General features: G+C 47.8%; 1 protein-coding gene across 1 annotated transcript in view; it reads right to left on the bottom strand.

Annotated features, from left to right (window-relative positions):
- Positions 1-26,702, bottom strand: part of Vangl1 (VANGL planar cell polarity protein 1) — a 49,501-nt gene that overhangs the window by 15,820 nt on the left and 6,979 nt on the right. Inside the window, exons 2-4 of the mRNA XM_059265970.1 lie at positions 25,342-25,536; positions 17,836-17,974; positions 12,207-12,814 (exon numbers count right to left, since the gene is read on the bottom strand). Coding sequence (XP_059121953.1) covers positions 12,207-12,814; positions 17,836-17,974; positions 25,342-25,412 — 818 coding nt within the window. The 5' untranslated portion in view covers positions 25,413-25,536. The remainder of the gene's footprint in view (positions 1-12,206; positions 12,815-17,835; positions 17,975-25,341; positions 25,537-26,702) is intronic.

Here is a 26,702-nt window from a genome sequence, read left to right on the forward strand (position 1 = left end):
CAAGTATTTTGCTTCAGCAATAAAAACTGACCAACATACTCCCAGAATTCTAGAACTGGAAGTGACCGTTATGTTCTGCCAGAGATTCAAGAATCACAGAAATCAGAAATCCTCTAGTCCAACCTGCCAATCTACGTAACAATTCCTTTGATAACACCCCAGGCAACTCTGAAAAAAAGATCATTCTCCCACCATGCTAAAATAATCTTAACTTCTGCCCTTGTCCTTATTGCTTTCCCTGGGGACATGTCCCTCTTACTTATGAAGACATCTCATACTGGGAGGAAACAACTGTGGCCATAAACCATCTCTTTTTAATGCCCCCTAGGTAGCAGAGAGAGGGACTGAAGTCTAGATAAACATGCGCGCGTGCACGTGCACACACACACACACACACACACACACACACACACACACACACACGTGCGCACGTACACTCCTTTGTATACTGTTCATTTGCTCTCCCCTGGCTTGACTGTGCCTTCTGCAACCAAACCAGTCCACATGACTAAATTCACAAATGAAAACTGGTCTTTAGGGGATATTCAGGCCAAAGTCCTTACATTAGCAACTCCCCTCAGACCCAGGGGAGAGAGCAGGAAGCAGGGAAGGCCCTCTTAAGTTTCAGCTGTTTCCAATATGAACCGGATCCACCTAGCTCAATGAAACAGCTTTCCCCATGAGTAGAAAATGTGAACGTCTCTCTTACACACAGCTGCCCCACATCAGTGCCAGGCCACTGTTCCAATTACCTGGGTCTGTGCTGACAGATGAAGCACCAAACAGTTTTCCCATCATAGTAAAATCTGGAAAGACTTCCATTTACAGTATGTACTCATCCTTCGAGCCAACGACGCTGATGTCCAGAAAAGGATGAGTACCCAGCTGCCTCATCTCCACCACAGCAATCGCAAACCCTGCACACCTGTGATGTTCCAGACACTAAGCTACAAGCCAGACTTTTTTTAAAAATTTTTTATTGATTCTTTGTGCATTTCACATCATGCACCCCAATCTTGCTCATTTCCCAGTCCTTCCATATCTGCTTCCACTCTTATAACCTCTCCCCCAAAAGAAAATAAAAAATAAAAATGCAAGAAAACAAACAAAAATCTCTCTGTGGAAGCTGGAGTGTGGCACACAGTATGTCCTTCTGTCCAAACGGCTTTACCTGCAAATATTCATTGCAACAGGTCATTGGTCTGGTTCAAGACCTCTGGCTTCCGCTATACCATCAATACTGGACCCTCACCGAGACTCCTCTTGGATATCCTGTTGTTGCTCTGTGTCATGGAAACCCTGCAGCTCTGGTTCTGCAGGACCATTCCCTTCAGGTGCTCTAGCACGTGGTAGACATTGGCATGGGCCAACTCAAAGCCCTGGATCCGGGCCTGAGCAGTAGCTGAGTTAGTCAGCCCGCCAACTCTCTAACACAGCCCAGGAGAGGGGCAGAGGCAGCTCTCCCATGCCCACATCACTGCTGGCACCACTGTGCAGTGGCTGGTGAGGGGTGGGGCCAGCTCAGCCCAGTGCTTGGTCATCAACATGTCCTCAGACTGAAGCCCAGACCACGGACATCTGCATGGCCTTTGGTGGTAACATGGGCCACAGACCCAGATACGGCCCTCAGTGGCAGCACAGGCCTCACATGAAGTTCCTCACCTCTCTTCACAGAGCACAAATGGCTCTGTCTCTCTTTGTCTCCCATCTCTCTACCACACACTTGTTCACTGCAGTGGCACCTGCCCTGGGCCAGTGTGGCCGCAGCCTGGGCCTGTGTCCTCTGATAAGCCAGACTTTTACAAGGACTTTCATTCGTCCAATAGGTGGTGACAACCACCCAAACCATAGTATGCTTAAAAGATTCAGACGGGTGGAAGTAAACACACAGGGAGAGGAAGGGGGTGGGTTTTCAGCTGAGGTCCACACAACAGGCAATGCTAAGTGCCTGAGGTAAGTCTGAACAGGTCAATGTTGGTCCCACTCTGTGGACACTGGGCTCTGAAAATTCCAAGCAGGAACATCTGCAGTGGGAGGCAGTGGGGGCAGTGCTCATCCCTGGATGGCTCTGAGAAACCCAGCGTGGGTTCCTCAGGCTGTCCCCTGACATCGGCATCTCTCTGGAACCTCGGGGTGTGACCTGATTTAGAAATGGCATCTTTGCAGATGTTATGGTCACTCATACTGGTGTACTGGCAAGAACCAGGGAGGCGGAAGTGGGGGTGATGCACCTCAAGCCAGGGAGAGCCAGGTCCACCAGCACACTGCGCCGGAAGCAGGAAGAACCGAGGAAGGGGTCTCCTTTAAGTCTCCAGGATAAGGCGCCGCCGGAGAGGGAGACCACAGATGTCTGAGACACCAAGGAGAGCTGCAGCACTTTCTTATTGCAGCTCCAGGAAGCTGGTAAGAAGATGAATTAAGAAAGAAGGGGAGCTGGTCAAGGGTAAGGTGGGGGAGTGAGCCTGCTGGTAGCGGAAGCTCTTCACAAGCGCGATGGGCAGCGAGGCACCAGGACAGACAAGAGAGCACCCGACACCAAGAACGCCAACAGAAATGCTGCCCATCCCAGCCAGCCTGTCAACTACCCTTTAAGGTGTGGCTGCTCCAGCGGGCTACATTTTAGGGCTCCGACTCAGGTCTTCTTACATAATGCTAAAACAGGATCTCAAATTCAAGTTGATTCTGCTGTCTGTCAAAAGCTCCCAGCCAGGGTAAGACCACTGTGCTGGTTAATATTGACAGCAAGTTTGAAAGGCTCTACAAATCACTCTGGAGACAAGGCTGTGAGAAGTGATCTAGATTAGGCTAAATGTGGTGGGAAAACTCACACTGAAAGGAGAAAGGAGCTGAGAAGACATCCGTCTCTCCCTGCGGATGCAGTATGACCAGGCACCTCAAGCTCCTGCTGCTGCGGGTCCTACAACTATGGGCTGTACTCTCAGCCAAAACAAAGCCTTTCTTCCTTAGGGTGCCTTCCTTAGGTATTTGACAGCAACAACCAGACAAGTAAGGAATACAACACCGATGCCCCTCCCCCCACTCAGCCAACTCACAATTCTCCCCAGCAAAGTATACATGAGAGTACACAAAGCATACTGACTCACTCTGCATGCTTCTACTTCACTGTTCCAGACCTCTAGCAAGACACAGCTGGGACTAACTCACAGCAGTATGTGTGTGAGTCCCAGAGAAGCAAATATAATTAGCCCCCCCCCCCCCCCCCCCCAGTGCTGCTGCCTCAGGCAGGCACAAATAGTGTTTACATTTCCGGACCCTCTGCCTTTTAATTAAGATGTTTGTATTTGTGAAGCCAGCTTAAGTCCCACACAGATAACAGGTAGCTCGCACTTTGGAACTCAAGAGAACAGAAGGGGTAAAAACTGGAACTGGCTTATGTTTACTAATCGAGGGGACAGGTTGAACTTTCTAGGGCAAAGCATCTTGTGATGCATTTCTAGGACACAGGCTGCCTGGGATCTTGAACCACCAGGCACACTAGCTATCCTGACCCGGGGGGGGGGGGGGGGGGATGAGTGGTTCTGTCTGGCTGGTGAAGCTGCAGGAAGTCCTAGCCCATCACTACCTGGATTCACAGGTGATCCAAGCCCGTTAGCTCAAGCAGGTGGAAGCTTTGAATCAATAATCACAAGCTGCAAAGTGTTGCTGGCCTCCACACTGAATATCAGACCAGGACAAACCTCTCAGCATATCCTTCTCCTTAGGGAAGGAAGAGCGAGCAGATGGGAAGCCTGGGGTACTGAGGCCAGACCTCCAAGACAGAACCAAGAGGATTGAGTCACCATGGGATGGTCTTCACCATCTTGAGCACTTCCCATGCTTTTACTCTCCCCATTTTAGTTTATAATGAAAGTGAAGCTCTAGAAGATACCCACTTTCGTACTGCAAGTGCAGCCACACACAGAGCATGTGCGCACTGGGAAGGGTACATGCGAGGGACCGACTTATTCTGGTCTCGGGAAACCACACAAAGCTGCCATGGGTGTGCACGCTCCCTGGCCATTATGCATGATCCTGTGCAGGGCTCTGAGTGTGGTAAGGGCACTAACTGACATTTTCCTGATGAGTCACAGCCAGAGCCAGGGATACTGAAGCCCTCTCACATTGGGTACCCAGGAGACCTATTCCTATAGACGAAAGCCAGGGCTGTAGCTCAGCCTCAGGCTTTAGCATAGAACCCCACTGCAATGTCACCTCCCTGTACTGGCAGTCCAGTCTGGGCCAGAGTCCCTCCCTATCTGGGAACTGGCTTTTCTTAGTTTCACACATTACTGTGGCGAATCATACAAAGATAAACACCAGACACCCAAGAATCAGAGACCAGTGCCTGCCTAGCGTGTTTGAAAGCATCCATCTAGATAGAGACTAAGAAGGCCTGCAGACACAGCTGAGAGGCTCTGCTGGCCGCCTCTTCCCTGACTCACCTTCCCCAACATCAGCACCCCTAGCTTTAGGAAGACTATGGAGCCCAGGTGATAAGCCTGGGGCCCAACAGTTAAAGGCTCCCCAATGGAACCTCTGACTGCAAGACAGGGTCAAGCTATACCTGGAACAGAGCTGAGTGCCTCCCAACCTGTCAGAGGACTAAGGTGCCAGGCACCGCTTTCCTGCCTATCAGTGCCCCAACAAGCACAATCACACCTGTATTTATGGGTGAGAGCTGGAGTGTGGGACCAGCCCACATGAGCCCTTGAGAGGTAGGGCTTGCAGGCATCCTGTTCAGGAGGCACAGCCATTTCTCTTTAGGACAGCTACCTTCACCAACATGGTCCCCCAGGAGGGCTGCCTAACACTAACACTTCCCTGAGGAAGGTTCTCAACACCAGCATGGCCCCCAAGTAGGCTGTCTACACTAGCCTGGGTTCCAAAAAGGTGGTTCAATCCAGCATGGATCTTAGGAAAATACCAGTTGGCCTGCATACAAACGTGGTTCCCAGGAAGGCCTTCTACACCAGCATGGCTCCTAGGAAGGCATGCAGAAGCACAGCCCTTAGGAAGGCATTCTCAGCTGCCACAGTGCCCCCAAAAGGGAGTGAAAACCAGCTTGCCTTCCGTGGGCACTGTGCCCTATGAGAGGTGAGTCCTCTTGCCTCAGCGTGAGGCTGTGGGCAGACGCCACGCACAGCAAGCCATCCAGCTGTGGTGGCCGTCAGAGAGCAGCTGTATAAACACAGTGCTCCAGTGTCCAGAAACTCACACGCCCTCCCATTAAAGCCACTTTTAAGAGGCACCACAGAACCACACCACAAACGGCAGCTCTGAGCCTGCCTGGAAACTCTCCTATGGCACAGCCCGAACGAACCCTTCCCCTCTAGTCTTAAGCCTGCATTCACTTTTATCCGTTGCGTTTTGAGGGAGTAGGCACAGGAACTGGTGAAATATCGTTATTGGAAAGCAGTTACGAATAAAAACTCCCATTTCTAAAAATAACAGTTTATATATGAAACCACGCTAGTAATAACACGAGCCAGAAACTCCAGTAAGCATTTAAAAACACTCCTGGTGCCATGGCCAATGGCTCTGGGCCCTCAGCAGCCTCCCAAGACCATTGGTGCAGGTCCCCAGTGTGGGAGGGAGGCCTGGGCCAGTCCCACAGCTGAGCCTGATCTGTAGCCTGAGGGGCAGCTTGGATACTACTGGATTCAGAGTCAGGGACTTAAGACTTCCTAGGATGCCTGATTCTCCCTTTCTCAATTTAACTAGAAAAGCATGGAGTAAGCAGGGAAAGCAAAGCCTCCTACTCGAGCCTGGAAGAGCATGGATGAGCTGACCAGAGGACAAGACCAGCCCTGTTTCATTAGGGACAAACGTGCTTAGTGACCCCACAGATTCCTCAGTTTTAGTGTCAAAAATTGCTAGTACCAATAACATTCGCATCTCAGCTTTGGCTATGACAATACGTATGAGCCCAGGTAAATTTCACAGTATAAATCGTTTTCTCACCATTCTGAGAGCTGTAAGCCAAGATCAAGATTTCAGTCAGTTCAGTTCCTGTGAGAACTCCTATCCTGCCTTTCAGATGGCTGCCTTCACTATCTCACATGTGTGTGTGCACATGGATACAGAATAGGACTTTCTGGTGTCCCTATATACAAGGGCTCTGATCCTATCCAACCAGATTACTCAGCCTATGACTTCAAATAAGCCCAGTGATTTCCTTAGAGCCTATCTCCAAACACCACCACATTAGGGGTAAGGGCTGCCCCGTGTATGTGGAGGAAAGGACATCAAACCACCTTTTCAACAAAGCCATCCAACAGCTGTACACAATCACACACTCCTATGGTTTAAAAAGCAATTCCAGAGTCATTTCTTATAAAGCATAGAAGGTTCCTGGGTTAGATACCAGCCCTGTGAAGAAGAGGTTCATGTTCAATGGTAATTTGTAAGATACTCATAGTCTTACTGAATTAAGCATTGGAAAAACAGTTAAAACCCACAGGGTGCTTGCTGTAAGTCTTGTGGACCTGTGTGGGTTCCTTTTCTCTCTTCCTGATGGTGATTATCAGCAAGGGATTACTATTCCTGGACCACCCAAGAGCAGCACTTTGTCCCCATTTGTAACATAGCTCTAGTCCTTTAGGATACAGAAATTAAACATCAGAACTCTATGATACAGAAATTAAACATCAGAACTCTATGCAAAACAAAGTTCAGCAGGCTGGGACTGAGGAGCCTGGGGTGGTAGGTGTTGACAGGATCCAGGAGATCTTAGATAATCCTGTAAGAGATTAGGTAGATTGTTAGCCTGTGAGCATGGCTCTGAGAGAGTAAGTAGATTGGGTTAATGGAAGCAGGAAGATTCACTGTAACTGTGGGTAGCACCATCGCATGGGCTGGGGTCCTGGGCAGGATAAAAAGGAGAGAGTGAGCTGAGCACCAGCATTCACCGCCCTCTGCCTCCTCACTGCGGACGCCATGTGAGCACTCACCTCAAGCACCTGCGGCCATGGCTTCCCCACCATGACTGACGACGACATGCTCAAATTGAGCCAACAGACACTCGAAAGCTGGGCTTGGTTTAACCAAGGAAGAACAGTGCAGCCAGCTCTAGGTCTCAGCTCGCCAGCGCCTGAGAACTTCTACTTCGGTATCTTTTGAAGCGGTGAGCTGCCACTGACATCTTGATACTGATGCAGGAGTGATGTGGGGATGGAGAGTATCTCAGGATATGCAGAGAGGGAGCAGAGCGTAGCCATGCTAGCTGATATGCGTGCATGATTACACAAGGACCCAGGCAAGACCTACAGAAGAACCACCCAGCTGAGCCCAACCCACGCTGCAGAACTGTGAGAAATAAAATGATGGTTGTTTGAGGCTAGATATTACACAGTGCTAGGCAAAGACATCTTTGAAGCAGCTAAAGTAGAGAAGGCTTAAAAAAAAAAAAAAAGAGTCCAACCAGAGCCCCAAACCCACTGCTATTGTCAAATGGTGGATTAAAGGACTAATGGAGCTAAGGGACCAGAGAGAAGAAGCCAGCCTGATACCCGCATCCTGTCCACTCTGCTGTAAAGGAAGAGCCGGATGAATATAACATGCATAGCATCAGCTAGCACCCGCCAGGCGTACACTAAGCCCACAAAGTGTGCTTACAAGTCACTCACGTGCTCTTACAGCAGGAGTGTGAACACGAACATAGAACCTCCGTTCAGGGCCAGTACAGGGAGTGGTTAAGATCATCCTGAAACCACACCACGGGGCTCAAGTCCTGTCTCTCACAATGACAAATGCCTCCATGACTCTGTTTCCTCATCTACCAGGGAAGAAGACGGTGCCTACCCCACGAGATCGTCCTAAAGGCTGAGTTTTGCATTCAAAGCTGAGAAGGCGCCTCACACCAGCTGGGAGCCAGCGAGGGAGCTGCTCACTGTCAACTACATCAGTGGCTGCTCAATATTTACTGAGTTTTGCTTTAAAGATTCCAAAACACAGAAAATATTGATGCAATTAAATGTCATTTTAAAACTTGCTTTTCATAGTCTTGTGTGTGTGTCTTCCCTCACACAGTCAGCTTACAAACAAAATTACATTTCTAATAAAGTTAAAGAAAATTTAGTAAATCACTGTGAGAACTGGGCCAATAAAGTGACAAGTGGTGTGTGTATGGACTGACACCCCCCCACACCCACACACACCCACCTCAGGTACTATAGAGAACATAGGTGGGTAGTGAACGGCGAGGTACTGCCTGCTGGTGACCCCGAACAGGTCCCTTAACCTGTCTTCAGTGGGAAAAGATGTATGCCACTGCCCCACTTGCTCTGACCCCCAGAGGTGAGGTAAATTAAGTCCAAACATGAAAAGGCCTTATAACTCCTAACTAAGGCATTAGTTAAAGGTTAGGTCACATCTTACATCTATTTATGGAATTTCACATCCTACAACAATAATCCCTTCCATTTCTGAAGGCTTTCAAATAAACCCCAAACGATCCCTGCCCACAAGGGAAGCCACAGCAAGGGCCTTTTAGCAGTGCTAACAGAGGCCCGTTTTCTTTAAGAGCCTGAGGAGTAGGCATTCTTTTGAACACTCTCAAAAATAGCTCAGTCCGTTCAGGAAAACCACCTTTGAACACGGGAAGAAAGAATTCCCCACCGCTCTGTATGGGTCTCTCTGCAGCAAAGGCTTTGCACAAAGGGACAGCAGCGGAAGAGCCTGGGGTTCCGGTTGGGTCTGGTGAAGACCTGCTATTCTGATGTCTGGGGCTTACTTTGTCCGTCCTTTTTCCCCCTCCGCTCCTGTCTTAAAAGCTCACAAAAGGGCTTAGAAGTTCTATTTCTGGCCCAGTGATTCTTCCAGCCACTGCTGGGTTTGGACCAGATTTAGCCCGCGGATCAGCAGGTGATGTGGCCAGCACAGTGCCAGGGGGCCATGCCAAGCCTGCCTCAGCTCTCTGCCCGGGTGTCACAGGCCACCTAGCTCTGCCCAAGGGCTCTATCTGTAAGGAGAGACAGGACACCTTTCCTTCCACCTCAGAATTCAGAACCACCATGTAGAGGACAAAAGGGGCCTGATGAAAGGGGGGAAGAGTGAGGAGGCAAAGGGAAGAAACTCCACTCAAATGCCCCTCCCCCAGCCTGTTAGCTATATGCCACCTGCAGCTTTCAGGGAGAACCGAGGTGACTGTTTTTAGCAGCAGCAAGCCAGAAGCCACCAAGCAGTCTGGCTTCCCCCACCCAGTTCTGCCCCGACCCACACAGCTAAGCAGTGAGATACCAATGCTGCTGTCCGTTTTTTGTTTTTGTTTTTTCCTTTCTAGGGGCTGCTGGGTTGGCCCCTCCCATTAGCACCCAGGTCTCATGGGCAGGTGAAGTCAACCTGTCTTAGAGCAGGGTGGGAGCCCAGGAGGAGCCATTTGTCCCATCAGCCTGGACTGACCTGAGGTGAGGAAGACATCGTCCTTGCTTGTGCTGGTGGGAATTACAGTACTCAGAATGAAGGCCGAGACACAAAGCTGCATCCCACCTCACTCATGGCCTGTGGCTGCCACAGTCCCAAAATGCTGCTCACCTGCTCCAGGACCACAGGTTTCGCCACACAGTGTTAATGTCACCAAAACTTGCCTCAGAGCCAGACTGTTTCCCAGTAGGCTTCACAGCTGCTACTGTCTGAAACTCCCTATCCACCCATGCCAGGGTCCCCTATCTTCAAGCCTGGCACAGCAACTGCCCACTTCAAAGCCTTATGCCAGTCTCTTTCCAAGTGCCTGGGAGCTCAGGAAACTCTGGGCTTCAGCTCTGTAAGGAATCGTTATGGGAGTCCCTCTCCAGTATAAAGAGTGGAAAGAAAGTTCTCTAAGGTTCCAACACCCCAGTGACTGACTTGCTTCCAGAGCTTTACTTGCATCTATGGAGGATTTGAAATACCAATGTATGCTGCACAGCATACTCATCCAAACAGAAACTCCCCTGAGAATCAATCCTGGTGGCCGCAGCCTTGAACACTAAACCAGCCAATCCTCAGGCAGTATGAGCTGAGCCAGAGACATGGATGCGGGTGCATGCCAACATGACACCGGTTGGGCAATGGGATCTGACTCCAAACTAGGCCTGGGTCACCTCTCTGGATAGCCAAAATGATGACAAGGTAGCCACTAAGGTGTCCTGACCAGTCCTGGCTGCTTTGCCATGGGATACAGATCAGCATTTGCTGCTCAGGACAGTGAAACTTTAAAGCCAGACATCCAAGGTGGGTGATTTAGTTATTTTTCTATTGCTGCGAAAAGACACTGTGACCAAGGCAATTTATAAAAGAAAGCATTTAATTTGGGGGCTCACGGTTCCAGAGGGTTAGAGTCCATGACCATCACGGCAGGGAGCATTCAGCTGAGAGCTTATATTTCTCTCAGCCAGAGGCAGAGAGAAGAGAGAGATAACTGGAAATGTGGTGGGCTTTGAAACCTCAAGGCCCACCCTCAGTGACATACTTCTCCAACAAGGCCACACCTCCTAATCCTTCCCAAACAGTTTCACCAACTGGGGACTGAGCATTTAAATATATGAGTCTTTATGGGGCACATTCTCATTCAAATCACCATAGTGGATCACTCACCCAGGGACCATATGATTGCCAACTGTGTGCCAAGCCACATTTGGATGCCAGAAGGAGTAAGACACGGCTTGTATTCTCAGGGATCTCAAAATTTATGGAAGGAAACAGATGGAAGAATAAGCTACTACATGGAAGGAGGGATGTCATAATAGGATCATTAATTCAGCCCAGCCCCATGACATTGGAAAGAATCCAAATAAGGCTGGGCATGATATGTTGTGTAAATTAATTACACCCTCTCTCCTCAGCAATCCGTCCATAACACTGGGATTAATAACACCACACAAGGTTTTGCAATGATAACCAGCATAGAGTGCTTACCTTCATTTATTCACAAAACACAAAAATGATTCTCACTCTTTGAGTGAACCATACAATAATATACTAATGTAAATGAGTTTTAACCTTTTCTCGCACAAACATTTTCCAAACACGTAACCCTTACACATTTGTAGCCTTCAGCCTTTTTTTTTTTTCTTTTTTCTTTTTGAGACAGGGTTCCCTTGTGTAGCCCACGCTGTCCTGGAACTCACTCTGTAGACCAGGCTGGCCTTGAACTCACAGAGATCTGCCTGCCTCTGCCTCCTGAATGCTGGGATTAAGGCATGAGCCACTAACCCCACCCAGAGCCTGATGCTTTATTAGTCATTAGGGTAACTACGGACCAAATCAGATTATCCCTGAGACTGGAAACAAAAAGGAAGAGCTACTAATCTCACTGAGGTACCCAGGTAAGCCAGATGCACCATTTCTTAAAAAATGGTATTATAGTTTTGAATGCTGAGTTCAGGGGTGTGAGGCATATTTGTTGTACAAAGTGGTGTATTTCATAAGATGTCTTAGATCAAATACACCATGTACGTTGACCATACTCACTCCCCCATGACACCCACAGACCTCTCCTCTTCCTCCTTCTTCCCTCCTAAACCTCCGTTTCTCTTTCCTAAGTAGACTGCCTTCTGTTTTCATGTGTGTGTGTGTGTGTGTATACGTCATATATATGTCCATCTATAAAACCTATGAGAGAAAATGTGATTGTTGTAAGTCTAGTTTACTTTGCTTAACACAATCATCTCCAATTCTGTCCATTTTTCTGCCAATGATATACTTTCCTTCTTCTTTATAACTAAATAAAACTCTACTGCGCGCGCGTGTGCGCGCGCGCGCACGCGCACACACACACACACACACACACACACACACCCACCACATTTTTTTATCCATTCATCTGCCAATGGACAGCTACGATGATTCCAAAACTTGGCTACAGCAAGTACCTGAATGTATCATTTTGGACAAAATGAAATTATAGTCACCTTATCCATCATCCATCAGCCAAGTTCACAGTCAAGATAGGTAGCCGCCACTATGCCTATCTTTTCTGTGCTACTTTGGTAACACCAGAGAGGTATCAAATGAGTCCGACAAAACCCTAAACACAGCCAAAAGCCGCACTGTGAAGGCATGGACACCCCTGACTTCATACTGCTCCTACTAGAGCCAGAGAGAGAGAGTCAGGTCCCAGTCACAGCATCTGCATGGAGGACTGCACCTCAGCCCTGCTAGCTGAGGACCAGCCATCTTCTAGTGCTATAGGTCATCCTGTCTGCTTGCTCAGTGTGCGTGCCCCTTACCTCAGGTGTCCCAAGCTGTAGAACCGGGACTCTCCGTCGGTGGAACGGACCACCTGCAGTGTGAACATAGGTTGTAGCTGCCGCAGCTCCAACAGGACGATGGCAAGGTAGTGGATGAAAAGCAGCGCGTCCACAAGGGAGACCGCATATTGCACAATGTCCTTGTAATTTTGGTCCCTGGAGTCCAAAATGCGGACCCCATAAAAAAGCCAGTAAGAAACCACGAAGAGAAAGATAAGGACCAACAACAGGGCGCGGAACACAAATACCCGTGGCACATCCGCTCTTTGCTTGCGGAAGAAGAGCGCCCAGGTTCCAATGAGCAGAATGAGCAGTTTGAATGAGACAGAAATGAGGAGTCCCTCACAGATGGTGCCACAGGGTTTCAGCTCCTCCCTCCACAGGAGCTGGGGCAGCAGGATGAAGGCAATGGGGGTGAGGAACACCAGAAGTCCAAGGAATGCGGCGACCGTAAGGCCCAGGTAGCGCTTGCAATCCAGTCCCACACTGTCCTCCATGTCCTTGCTGATCCTGGCAATGTCCTCTTGGGATATACTGTGCTCCGAGGTGCCTGTGATGGCTGTGGTGGTCTCTCCCCAGTTGTCATCCTGATGACAGAGAAGACAGTGATGGACATTTGTAAAAAGCCACAACAAAACAAAACAGGAAAGAAAGACACTTCAGTTACCCCAACTTTCTCGAAAACGGAAATAGAATCAGCTTTTAATACAGGGGCATTTTTAAACATCAGCAGTTTTCACTGAAATTTTCAAAATATAGTCTACATTTGTCCTTTGAACACAGAAAACACAATCTAACCTTTGAATTTGTTTGGGCAATTCGTCACTATGATACGTTGTTATCCCTCATTTTGAAAGGTTCTGAGAAGCCCAGGGGCCTGGCCTTTCTGCTGAGACTTAACTAGCAGTTGTTAGACTAAGCTGCCGTGAATCTGCCACAGGAGAGCACCTTCTATTACACCAGTGAGCCCCCTCCCATCGCTAAGTTCTAGGCTTACAAAGCCCAAATCTAGACCCTCCAGAGCTCGGTAGAGCAGAGGGCATAGAAAAGGCATGCACATCACATGACATCAAACTCACCCACAACAGAGTTGCACATTATCTAAATGTCTGGATGACATTTATAGGATTTACTTACTTCAGTAAGGAGCAGTCTTAAGAACTCTTTGACATTATTTCTCATTGACTAAGAAAATTCAAAACTCATCTATGGCCCGATCAGCTCAAAAATTCTTTCAAAAACATGTTTTCATGACAAACTGAACAGCAAGGGCGTAGGAATACCACGATTATTATATCTTTAACTCCACTGCTTTCTTCTTTTAAGCTTCTAGGTGGCTGCTAATGGGAACACTTGGCCTGTTCATCCCACAGGAGTCTGTCAAATACTTTGGCTGTCACTGGTAACCAGGACTGCATCTCCAGGCACAACAGAGCCAGGAGGCCCCAGGAACCACATGAGCTCCACACATTATGATTTAACCAGGAAAACAAGAGTCACATACAGAGGCAAAGTGGTGGAATGAGGACATTAGCTTATGATGGATGGAGTTTTAGTACATGGACCAAACAGTAGCATAGATCACTCAGAACCAGACAAACCACATTCTCACTCATACACGGGTCCTAGCAGTGAATCTTTGCATGCGAAGGTTTAATTTGGAGTACCCATAGAATCTGGGAAATTAGAGAGGGACCACTGGAGGGGAGGAAGAAGGAAAATATTAAAGGAGGGAGGGCTGTAGGACACAGGTGATAGGAAGGGGGAAGGGGAAGTGGAAAAGAAGTTAAAGTGGGGGAGGAATAACTACTATGTTATAAACTTCACACACATGTCTACTCATATAAAAGAATTTACTTGTAATCATCCTACACAAGGCCTAAAGTTCCTCCCTGAAGCCACAGGTTAGCAAATAAAAGCCCAGCGTTGGGTGTGCCCACAAGAACTCGATAGTAAGACCTTATTGCTGAAGACATTACATCCTTTGGTCACAGAAAATGGAAAAATGAAGTAGGCACTGACAAGGAATCTTCTTCCCTGCTGGTTAGTTTTCATAGTCCAGAAAAATGTCGTGCAGGCTGCTGGGGAGTTGGGAGGGGGGGGTCATCAATCCTCATCAATAGTCTCACTCAGCTGTGAACTCTCTGAGCTATAACAATGACCAGTGTAGGAAGAGACGCCCACGCTGCAACAGTGGTGTGTACGTTATGAGGGTAACCAACTGCTTCCTGACTGGATTTAAAGCCCCATCCACAGGAGGAAATGGATACCTCTGGCCAAGAACTCATGGTTGGGGATTTCACAGATCTCAAGGGTACACCACAACCATTACTCTGCTACACAGATATAATATCAAGCTGCCTTTTGAATTCACATCTCTCTACCTATAGGTTAGTGTAGCTCTCAGACCTTATCAGAAAGGTTTCTTGGTGTAGTGGATGGCAACTAACCCAGAAATCCAGAAGTAGGTAGAGTAATAACAGAAAGCGACTCGGCCACAAGTGGGACATCTGTTCAACGCCCCTTCTGCATGAGGCTCAGGAACCATTGCAAAAGAGGGGAAGAAAAGACTGTAAGAGCCAGAAATCAGGGGGACACAGGAAAAACAGTACCCTTGGAACATGACAGGACCCTGGACTCACGAACTCACAGACTTGTGGTCACCTATACAAAACCAAGCCAGTCAACATTCCAGCACAGAGCAAGGAGAGGGCTCATGGGTCCCCACTCCAGACTGAGGAGCCAGGGACAGTTAATGGATTCTGGAGGAGAGAGTCAGTTTTGTTTTCTTTAAAGGTTTGGCCCATGGTTGGCAATCCTCCAATGGGGTGACTCACACCAATATATATACTAGATTAGGTAAGTTCTTAAAAAAAGAGGACATAGAATTGGGAAGGGGGTAAGAAGTTGAGAGCAGATCTGGAAGAAGTTATTGGGAGGAGTGAATATGATCAAAATATATTATATGTACACACGACATTTCTCAACAAACTAATAAAAACACTGTATTTAATTTTTTAAAGACCCAGGCTAAGAAATAACGTTTTGTCATTAAAAAAAAACATAATTTATGAATGCATTAGGAATACTGGGGGTGAGTAGTAAAGATTTCAATCTAGGAACACATAGGCCATCAACTTGGGATCATGAAGAGGAATGACCAAGGACATTCTCTAGAAGCAGCCAGGTCCCTTAGGCACTTCTGGTGGAGGTTTAAGATGCTTTATCATTGCCAGAAGACTGGCCTGACAATTTACAGTAATGTAGATATACATTTAACTACACCATCCAGCAACGTGACTCCTAGGTTTTACCAAAAGTTAATGGAAATATGTCCACAAAAGGGTTATAAAAATATTCATAAGAGCTTAATCATCATAGTTAGAATGTGTGTACCTCAAATGTCCACCCTCCAGGAGAACAGATAACAAACTGTGGTCCATTCAATGGAATACTAGTCAGCAAAAATAATAAAGAGTGAACTGCTGAAACACATAGACCATGGATAAATATCAAAATCATCATGCTGAGTGGGGAAAAACTCATATGATTCCAATTATAGTCAACTCTCCAACAGGCAAAACCAGTCCACTGAGATGGAAATCAAAATAGCGGTTGCCCTGGAGAGGTGGGGATGGGGGTAGGGATCAACTAGGAAGAGCCAGGAGAACTTTCTGTGCTGAAGGGTGTGGGTTCATCTGTTGAAACTATCAAAGTATACCCTTGAGAACTATTTGATTTCTGAGTGTAAATTTAGGTCAGTTTAAAAAAAAAACACATCAGCAGGAGAAAACAGACCACAAAGACACACAACTTGCTATAATATAAGACGAGTTCACAGGCTGTAGCAAACAGTTGGCTTTGCAGTCATGTCTGGGATTCTGCACATGTGATTGATAACCCTGCTGAGGTAACATTTCTGATGGCATGTGGGCATTTTGTTGTGTAACACCACTGCTCTGACTCAGCTGTGCGTCCAACTTCCTGCCAGTGAGTTGCTAACTAAATCCCTATGCACATCTGTGTACATCTCCATCTAAAAAAAGTATTACCACAAGGGCTTCTCCCAAATTTGAGGTCTTCAGGGAGCAAAAAATGCATCTGAACTTCACCAATCTAATTCCTGGATTGTTCGGTGAAGAAGCTGAAGCCAACAAAAGCTGTAGCTCCCCAAGTTAACATGCTGCTGAAACACACACAACTTCCCGAAGTCCTTCCCATCATACCATCCTGCTGTGAGCATCAACAGCTTCCCAGAGAGCTCGGGTACAAAGAAGGAAATGCCTTCACAGTGGGTAACTAGCACCTCCGAATCCACTTCTAGGGGGAACTGACCTGGGAAGCTTTTCAGGATGATCCAGTCCTAAGACTGACCATATCCATCCATCATCCATCCATCCATCTGTTATCCTTCCATCCACCCAACCATCCATCCACCCATCCATAATATATACATACACACATACATCTGTCCTTCTAGAACCAAAGCAAGCAGCACAACAGTGTTAAAGGGTTTGCTCACTACTGCATAAACCCCACATTCAGTGAGGAAGCCTAGTTATGAGCCCAGTGGCATCTGTATCCTTGCAAGGATTGCAGTTGCAGTGTTCCTATCTGATTATGTCTATCTGTGGGTATCACCAGGTGTGCATGGGTATATGCTTATCTCTAGTCCTGTATCTTTACGGCCGTGTATTCATACATTGCGTTGTTTATATGAGGCAAGGCTGGGCATGCAACATTTCAGACGTGGGGGGTGTGCAAACATACTTCTGAGTATAGCTCAGATGTTTATTTAAATCAACCAGGCTGCCAGACAGTAAGGACGCAAAGAAGATCCCACATACTTTTTAAAGTAATAAAGTATTGCTATTTTAAAACTAATTGACTTCATATGAAGTCCTAATACTAATATTTCTGAAACATGCAAGGCCTAGTCACCCTGAATTCCTGCAGTCCTGAGTGGCAGTTGTCTGGAGCAGAGAAGCTGCCATCTCTTGACAGAGGAAACCCATTCTCCGGTCTGTCCCAGCTCAGCCCATAGCCTTGACATTAAGGAACCCCAAAGACCACAGCTACTAACCCCAAAGTTTGCTGGACTTATTTCTGACCCTGGTCTTTGACTCTAGTTATCTCGTTCATTCAGATTTCCAGGCTTGCCATCTGGATGCCAAGGCCTTGATTTCTTTCATATTCCTCATTTCTGGCTGTCCCCTCTCGTCAATGTCAAGCATTCCCCGGGTCTTTTTTGAAAAGGGAGTTTCCTGCCCTCTCCCGTCCCATTCCATTTTGCAATGAGTCTCCAGGGACTCTTGCCTGTAACTGTTCCCTTTTCTGACCTGTCATCAGCCAAGCTGGCTTCTTTCCAACATCATTCAAAGGAGGCCAACCAATCACACTACAGAGGGACCCCAAGCTACCCAATGCTAGGACATGCTGTCCTTAGACCAGCAAGAAAACCAGCGAAGTAGATAAACTCATTAAGATGCTGGAAAAATAAAGATTAAAAACCCCAGAGAACTTACTGCAACAGGACTTAGGAAAACGTTTGCGGAGAGGAGGCGGGGCTGAGTGGCAGCCTGCCCACAGAGGCGCCTTTGATCCTTACCTGAACTTCCTCTGCGCCTGTGGGAGCGGAGTCATTTGCCAGCAGGGGCTCTCCAGTGGGAGCCTGGATAGTGACGGACTTTTCTGACCCTCTGCCATCTTTACTCCGTGGAGATTTGTGTCTTTCTCGTGTTCTTTCCCTGGGGGGAAATCCAATAATCAGATATCAAACTTACGCCAGGTTAATTACTCTCCTGCTCACCAAAACTTTATTTTGAGTTTAGGAAAATACTATGCCTATGCCTATACCCCACCCTCACCCGTACACATGGCATCCATACCTACCCATCCCCACAAGCCTGCAAGGAGTGAGATTATCTTGGACTCCCTACTTAGTATTTTCTTTCTGCCAACTTAACACCCCAAACAAAACCTGCCACTCCTCCACCAACAATGATCACATTTTTTTCAGAGCCTAATTTTAGAAATATTATGGCTGGGGCACATTTTACTGCAATAATTATTCAGTTGATTTGGTTACTATTTCCCTAAGCTAATTAGGAATGCTTTTTACTGGAAGAACACTGCATCTTATCTAAACTTTGATCTGGCCAAAAAAAAAAAAAATCTGGGACGCGATGTCACCCTATACTTTGGGACAGGGGGAGGAGAAGAAAGGAGATCCTAAACCAGGATAGAGAATCATTTACTTTTCATTCTTACCAATTCAACACGAAAAGCCATTCCTGTAGGTTTAGCTGAGCTCAAAGAGACCCATGGAAACAAAGAAGGTAAAACAAAGGACCCCGGGGGTGTGTGTGTCTTCAGGCCACCTAAGAAAAGCAGGCTTTCTACACTCACGCCCGAAGAAACTTTGTGGGTGGTCCTCTAGCCACAGTGGAAGGACACCCTGCTGCTGAGTCTTAAAACTACAAAAGGAGTCAGCCAGAGTGGCCAAGCCCTACAGGTCACAAGCTGGTCACTAAGCAGTAAAAAAAAAGTGGCTCCGAAGTAGTCCTGCAGAGGCCAACATCCCTGAGTTTCCTCAGCCTCCTGTCCCCATGTGCCATTTGACAACAGTCTTTCCCATAACCGCCTGTCCTCATGCCCAAGGTTTCTCACTTGGTACGCAGAGCCAGTCAGCTTTCCATGTACACATTATATGTGGGACCTTGCACAGGGTACTTGACCTCAGTTTCCCTCTGTGGGAAACGGGATGGGAGCCATGATGATGCCACACAGACAAGGGAAAGTGTATGTGCCCAGGACAGGGGTGTGGAGTGAGCGCCCAGTATGCAGCAGCCGTTATTAGCCAATGGCAAAGAATGGTATCTGGACCTTGCGAAGGAGAGTATGTTATCCTGGAGAAAGGGGTGTAAAAGCCACGAGCATGCTGCCAGACCCTCTTCCCACTGCACATCTATCTCCTGTTAACCTACAACTTAGCAACGACAACAAAACCCTAAAACGAAACAACTGAATGGCAGATCTCTTCTTGCCAGACTCCTATCTTGGGAACCCCTCCCTTGGCTAAGCTGTGGATAATTCCTCCAAGGAACAAAGGGTTTCCCATGGTAGACAGTTTTCCGAGGACAATAGCTCCATTCTTAGCCTGTGAAAGAGAAATAGATGTGCTCTGGTCAGTTGTGTGAGGTTGGAGCAGGGCAACCGAACCAGCAGAGAATCTAGCTGTTCACCCAGAGCTACAGCCAAAGGTGCCAATCTCCCCTTCCTTGGCTCATTTACACGGCACTTGGCTGAGTGCTTGACTGGATTAGCTCCATTCCATTCTAACAAATGGCTCTGAGGCCAGTATTACTGCCCCATCTCACAGATGAGAAAACGGAGGCTCAGGGGGTTCAAGTGCCTTCCAGATGTTGTGGTAAGGAGAACAGGGACAAGCCAAATCTGTTGCCACTATTTCTATTCAAAGTGACTATGTTATGCTGATTTTGAGGAACAATTAGATTTTTTAATTAGCATATATAATTATATAAAACAATGGGATTTACTATGACGCTTTCCATACACGAAAGTACTTTCCATACAACATGTACTTAGATCATGTTGACCCCCTTTCACCTTCTTTCCTCCTCCCCACTGGTCCCCCTTCTCTTCCTAAATATCCCAAATCTGGAGATTTTATAGAGTGAATATTCCTAGCACTCATGTTCACACCCCCCATGCAGTCACACTGCTGGAGTTGTGAGGGAGGCCTTCGAAGCTAATAGTCACCACTGGCTGTCAACATCAATAGCTCTAGTTGGGTGCTCTGGGTTGTCCAATATCAGCACTCCAAAAGGCATTCTCTGTGAGCAACACTGAGCAGTGTGGGAGATTCCTGCTCTCCCAGCGTGGTCAGTCTTTGGAATGAATTTCAAGCTAGGTCTAGAACTGCTGTTCCACCAGGTCCCTCCTGCAGCCCGCTGGATGGCCCCGGAATGATTCCACCCCCTTCCACCTCCCCTACTGCCCTTCCATTTGTCACTCTCGTTGGCCATCAGCCGAGTCACCTGGCTCTCTATTGAAATGCCTCACAGGTCAAATCCTGTGACAGCAAAGATTCTTCCAGAACCAAATCCTTTCACTTCCTGCTAGCTCCTGGTTCCTGACCACCACCAGGGCTGAAAGCAGAAAGAAACCAACCAGGACTAAAAGAGACCACACTCCTCTCCCTGGACCACTCAGCTGGGCTCTTAAAAGCCCCAAGAGCACTGACATGGGAACAACCAATGTCGGCCACTCTCTCACAACTCCCCGGATAACACCGGAAGTGAAGCAGGTAAGAACTTGCTATCCAGTAGCCCGGGGAGCACGCCATCCTCCAGCACCAGCCCCTCTACACCAGTGGCTCTCGTTTCTCAGACCGCCTCAGACAAGCCACCATGGGTGCAGAGACTGGGTGGCCCTGCCCTCAGAGAATCTGTCTGGAAGAGAGACAACTGGAATCTACATCTTTCTCACCAGCACCCCAGGCCATCAGGATGTGGGTGATGCAAGGATTATTCGTGAAGACTTTCCCACCCCATGTTTCTGGGGAGGCTGTGGAAATTCCTACTTAGAAGTCTACGTATGCGTGAAAAGCCTTGTGAATGGCAGGGGAATCAAAACCATGGGTGCTCGGCTATGGGAATCAAAACCATGGGTGCTCGCTGTGTAGCACTGTAACACACACTTTATTAAAATAGTGGGGCTGGAGAAACGGCTCAGCAGTTAAGAGTGTTTACTGCTCTCCCCGAGGATCTGAGATCTGTTCCCAGCACCCACATTGAGAGGCTGGCAAAGACCTAATAACTCCAGCTCCTGGGTTCCGTGAGCACCTGAAGACACACACAGACACAGACTCATAAATAAAAATCAATCTTTTATTTTTAGTATTGCACGGATGAAGGACAGCACACAGTCCTGACTGAAGGCGACCCAGAATAGGGAGGCTCCAATCAGCGCCTCACCAAGTGATCTGCTCCTTGGATTGATCTCAACTTAGAAGGGAGTGGGGCACACCACATGGTAGTTACAGAAATCACTGCTGCTAGTTACTGCTCTGGGCAGGTCTCCAAGCCAAGCCAGGACTTAGGAATGATGTCCAAGAAAAACACTGTCCATCACCCAGCCAGCGCTTTCTAGTCTGCAGAACTACAAACCTCTAAGAGGTCATTTCACTGCAGAATATACCCAAACAGTCATCTCTGTAGTTGTAACTGGGGAATGGAGATGTAGCTCAGTCGGGAGAGTGCTTGCCTAGCATTCCTGAAACTCTGGGTTCAATCCCCAGCACCACATAAACCAGACATAATGGCACACACCTGTGACCCTTGGTGACTGTGACATACAGAATTTGAGGCCAGCCTGGGACAGCAAACTGATGCTGTAACTTTAAGGGACATCTATCTGTGACTGCCCATTGTCATGGAAAAGAGTTCTCCAATGATGAAGTTGTGTCAGAGTATTAAGAGGTGGGGGGTGGGGGAAGATAGACAATTTACTAAACCAATAAATGGAACATTAAGACACACTCAAGATTTAACTGCCTAAGTGGTCAGGATCACCTTGCTGGGCAGCCTCGTCACACACAGGAATCTCTCTTTATCTCTAAATCTGTCTTCCAGATTGCTTGGCCCACAGGTAAAGTCTGTCAGTGCAAAGATAAGTGTATCTGCGCACTGTAGGTACACATGCACGCGAGGGTGGGGAGAGCATGCGGCAGCATGCAAGAGGCAACCACGTGTGCAGGTAAATGCATCATCATTTAGGCAATTTGCTAGCTGAGCCCTGGGGAGCTCTGCAACCCACTCAGTCTAGCCAGAATGCCTGAGATTCCCACACTGTCCCTACTTACAGTCAGTACTTCCTGGGAAGGCTATTTCCTCCTGTTCTGCTGTGTGTCCGTTTCTAAACGGGGAAAGCCATCCAGCGGTTACCCCTCCCTTCCCTCCTGCACCACCCACTCACTACCTGTCCCCTGCCTACCGACTGCCAGGCCTGCTGGCGGGGTGAAGAACAGCCCTTTAGTACAATGCATTTTTAACACATTAGTCACATTTTCCTTTCAAAGGTGGCATTCTCTTCCAAAGGACCAACAAACCCGGTCCTACTCGCCTGGCGATATCTGGTAACCATGTTCCCTTTCTGTGTGTCAGTTTCACGGCCCGTAAAACAGTGCCCCCAATCCCCACTGTTCTAGAACTGTTGTAGGCATGGGGGAGGGTGGCCACGATGGACCTTGCAGGTACTCTCAAAATGATGCTCAATGCTCCCAGCAGCTGCTGGCATCAGGAACCCCACAGGTCTGTACTACTCTTTCAACAAGCTAACTGGACACTCCCTGGAGAGCTCAGGCATCAGTGATCCCTTTGTCAGAAAATGGGCTTGGACAGTGGCCAATCCTCCAAGACCATCAGTGTCACCAAGCACTTCATTATTCCTTTTTGAGTTGGAGCTGTGCTAGAATTACCAAAAGACCAGGTCTCTTTCTTTTCCTACTCCTCCATTTAAACTCCCCACACATCATCGAGCAGAGAAACCTTCTTCCCAGGGCATTCCTGGGACACGAAATGCCCGTGGCAGCCAGCTCTCATGCCTGTGGAGGGCTCCATCACTGTTGGACACTTCTTCTCGCCCTAGCTGAGCATTCCACAGCACCTACTGTGGGTGAATTACAAACTGTGCCGCATAGCTCCTACCTAGGCCCTCTGTGGTCCTCCCTCACACAATTCAATGCAACAGGAGAGACGGGGCTTCCCAGATCCACTAAGTGTACTTACACAGCCCTACAGCTCAAATCCTACAGCTCAAATCCCCGCCTTGGCTCCACTTGGAATGGGCACTCAGCAATATCCCCTGATCAGTCATTGGGAAGTGGAGCTCCACTCAGCCCTCCCAGTAGGCGGTCCACGACGTTCCTTGATCAACTGATTAAAAGCCTCAGCTCCAACTCACATTTGCCAAGTACTTTCCACCAGGGATCAAGAGAGAACTAAGCGTTCTGCATGTCTTCTTAATTGAAAGTTATAGTCTCTCACAGTTCCCATAACAGCACTAGAGGATCCATTGCCGGGACCCCAGGAGGCCCCGGGAAGCAGGAGCAAGCGGCCATGGGCCTTGAAGAGTGCACATCTTGGTGGGCGTGCAGACAAAAGAAGCCAGGGTTGGCTCCATTCAGAATTTCGCAGGCCATCCTCTCCTGCTCACTCCCAAGCTCCAAAGAAACCCCAAATTCCTACTCAAATGATACGGATGAGGAAGTCTGACACCCCAATAACCCAGCTCCTTTTTCCAGTTAGGTTCAAAAACCAGACATTTGAAAACAGCTGTTTCTGGTATTTTATAACAAATCTGTTAAGTTCACCCACTGATCGAAATCTGTGATTATTTTTAAAACCATTGGGGGAGGATTCTGACTTTCTCAGGATCTGGGCTATAGAATGTCACCCCTAAAGCATCCACATCGAGTGCCTTCTGTCCTCACTGGAAAGGAGAGCTGGGCTCCAGCACAGGGAGCTACACAAACATCACAGGAATGTTTAGAAAATAAAGCAATTTTTTAAAAAACAAACCACTCAGAAGCCTACTTCCTTAAAATAATGTAGTCTCATAAGCATTATCTTTGAAAAGCTTTCCCTTATACTTCCGTTCTATTCTCTTCTATTCATTTTAATTTTTTAAAGACAGGGTCTCACTGTGTAGCCCTGCCTGGCCTGGAATTTGCTACTTGTTATGTAGACCAGGCTGGCCTCCAACTCACACAGATCTGCTTGTCTCTGCCAGCTAAGTGATAGGATTAAAGGCCCCTGCTCCCTTATCCGGCCTCCATTCATGTTTTGAAAAACTACAAAATACAAATTTGTACAGAAAAATAAAATTTGGGTGGATAATTCCCCACCTACCAGTCACCACTGCCACGAGCCCCCTTCCTGAAGATGCCACTCCTGGCAGCCTGGGAAACACTGGTAGGCTTCTTTCCAGGTGTGGCCATCCACACAGGATCCACAAAACACATCCTAATCTGAACTCTCACTCTGGGCACGGTTACTTCTATGGTGATCTGCTCAGTGACGGAAGCAAACACCAGGACAGTGAGTAACCAGTCCACACAGCACACAGCTGTGGCCACAGATGGGCCTCTGAGCTAGGGTCACATGTCATCTGTGAACATGGGTGCTGAAATACCAAGACAGTAGATAGCATTAACTAGTGAGAGGCCTCCTACTATGGACTGAGCTAGTCATTTTCCGTGACTATTTCACCCAGCTCTCATTTGCTCTAGAAGGAGGCGATCCCTATATCCATTTCACAGAGGAGGAGACACCTCACCTGTTGCATTCTTACCCTGCACAGTAGAATACCACCCATTTCGTCACTTATCTGTCCGTTCATCCATTCATCCATTTATCCCTCCACTCAGCAAGCATTCTTGAATTCTGAATTCCAATGCAGGCCAGTTCCAGTCAGCAAGGAGGGAGAGTTTGGCCCCACCACTCAGGATAGTGTTTTCAACCCCTGAGCTTGCTCACTTGGAAGACTAGTCAAAGAGAAATCAGTCATCAGGCCAATCACACCTCCATGGGTGTGTGGGTGTGTGGGTGTGTATGTGCACGCACATGCACTTGCAGGCGCCCCCCCCACCCCCCCGCCCCCAATGCCCAAGATACCCTCGGGGCAGATACTTAATGGCCCACCGGGTGAGTCAGCAGTTCTGGGTGAAGCAACAAATTAACACCTGCTTTTTAACTTTCATCTCCAGAATTGGTAAAGCTCTGCGAGAACTTTACATCTACGAGAAGTACTTAGAAATGCGAAACATTTCCACTGCTGGGAAAACTTTAATTTAAAACCAATTGTGAGAAATTAAGGTCATCAACTCTAATGGTGGCTATAAAATGTAAATTGGCAGTGTAGTGAGCTTGTCAACCGCTCTTACAGCTTGGCTTCTCACGCACCAGTGGGCTGAACCCTCAGCATCCTCGGCCCTGAGGGCAGGCTGTTGAAAACCTGGTTCTCTGACAGAAAGCCCTACCAACCTGCATGCATCCCCAGAGAAGGGTGGACTGATCCGGCGCTTACATACCCTTGCCTGTGAGATTTTTTTGAATGGCTTGAGTAGTAGGAATAGCCAGAATATGTGGATTCGGTATCCATAGCAATGGTGAGCTTCCTCTGATGATGGACGGAGCAGGCACTCACTATTCTTCTCCCACGTGGAGTCTCACTTACTCGCTCCTAATTCCTTGTGGGACCAGAGATGCTACTCTTCAACAGGACTCTGGGAAGGGGAGAAAAAGGAGAGATTAATCCTTGAAGTCAATCTTAAAAGGGCCGAAAGATAAACTAACAAGAGCCAACTCTCCTCTGAGGTCCCTGCTATGGAATATGAAGCCTCGCAGGAGTCTGACAGGCAAGAGGAGTGGCGAGCAGGCTGGACCCCATCACAACAGGAGGAAGATGGTTTGGGAGAAACCTAGGCATTGAGACATTTATTTCTCGTGGCTTCGGCTGTAGGAACTGCTTTTCACACGAACCCCCAGACAAATGTCAACCCCACCCCCAACTGTCGGCTATAAAAAACAACGCCCGGGGAAATCACTTATTCAGCACTTTGGCCATCATCTCCAAAAGTCAATTAAAGTTTTTTCTTAGTCTCTTTGAGAATCCAAACTCCGAGAAACTTATCTTAGATAATTAAAAATCAACAACCACCACGATTGCCTTGCTACCTACGAAAATAAAAAGCCAGAGGCAAGGTAAACACCTCCCCAAGCCAAGGAATAGCTGGGGGTGGGGTGAGATATGATTCAGTCACTCAAAGAAAAGAGCATGTATCTGTATAAAATGACAATTATGAAGAATGGAGATTTTAAGAAGCAGGAAACAGGACTGCAGGTATCCAACGAATCTACACAACTGTTACAGTGATGTAGAATAACTTATGGGGGCAGGGACTGCTACAAGGGGACATCAGAAAAGGTGATTTATTAGTTGCAAGGTCCTAGGTCCTTTCCCACTTCCCTCAAATATTGCTCTGCAATAAAAATAAATTGGAAACACTTCCAAGCACATTCCTGAGCGTGCACATGCCCAACCGACTTCTAGAAAGTCAGATCTAAAGTTCTGCCTCTTCCTGCACCCCTCTCCCAGGTCTGGTGTAGGCCCAACAGGGTTCCCCACCCCTGTGCGTGCGGTGTCCTGGAGGCTAACACTGCAAACACAGCCAGTGAGATAAGTGTGAAGAAAACAAAGGAGGTCGCAAAGGCCATACCCTGCCCCATAGCCTGAGGAGGCTCAGGCTCTCAGACCCCAGCAACAGTTAAAACTGGGAGAAATTTCAAACTGGGAACTTTTATTGGGCCTGGAAGTCATATCTCCACACAGTTACATCAGCCCAGAGCCTAGAACTGGCATTCCATTACTTCTAAAGAGACCCTGTGCCTA

Source organism: Peromyscus eremicus, chromosome 6, assembly GCF_949786415.1.
Source record: "Peromyscus eremicus chromosome 6, PerEre_H2_v1, whole genome shotgun sequence".
In the NCBI taxonomy this organism is placed as follows: domain Eukaryota; kingdom Metazoa; phylum Chordata; class Mammalia; order Rodentia; family Cricetidae; genus Peromyscus; species Peromyscus eremicus.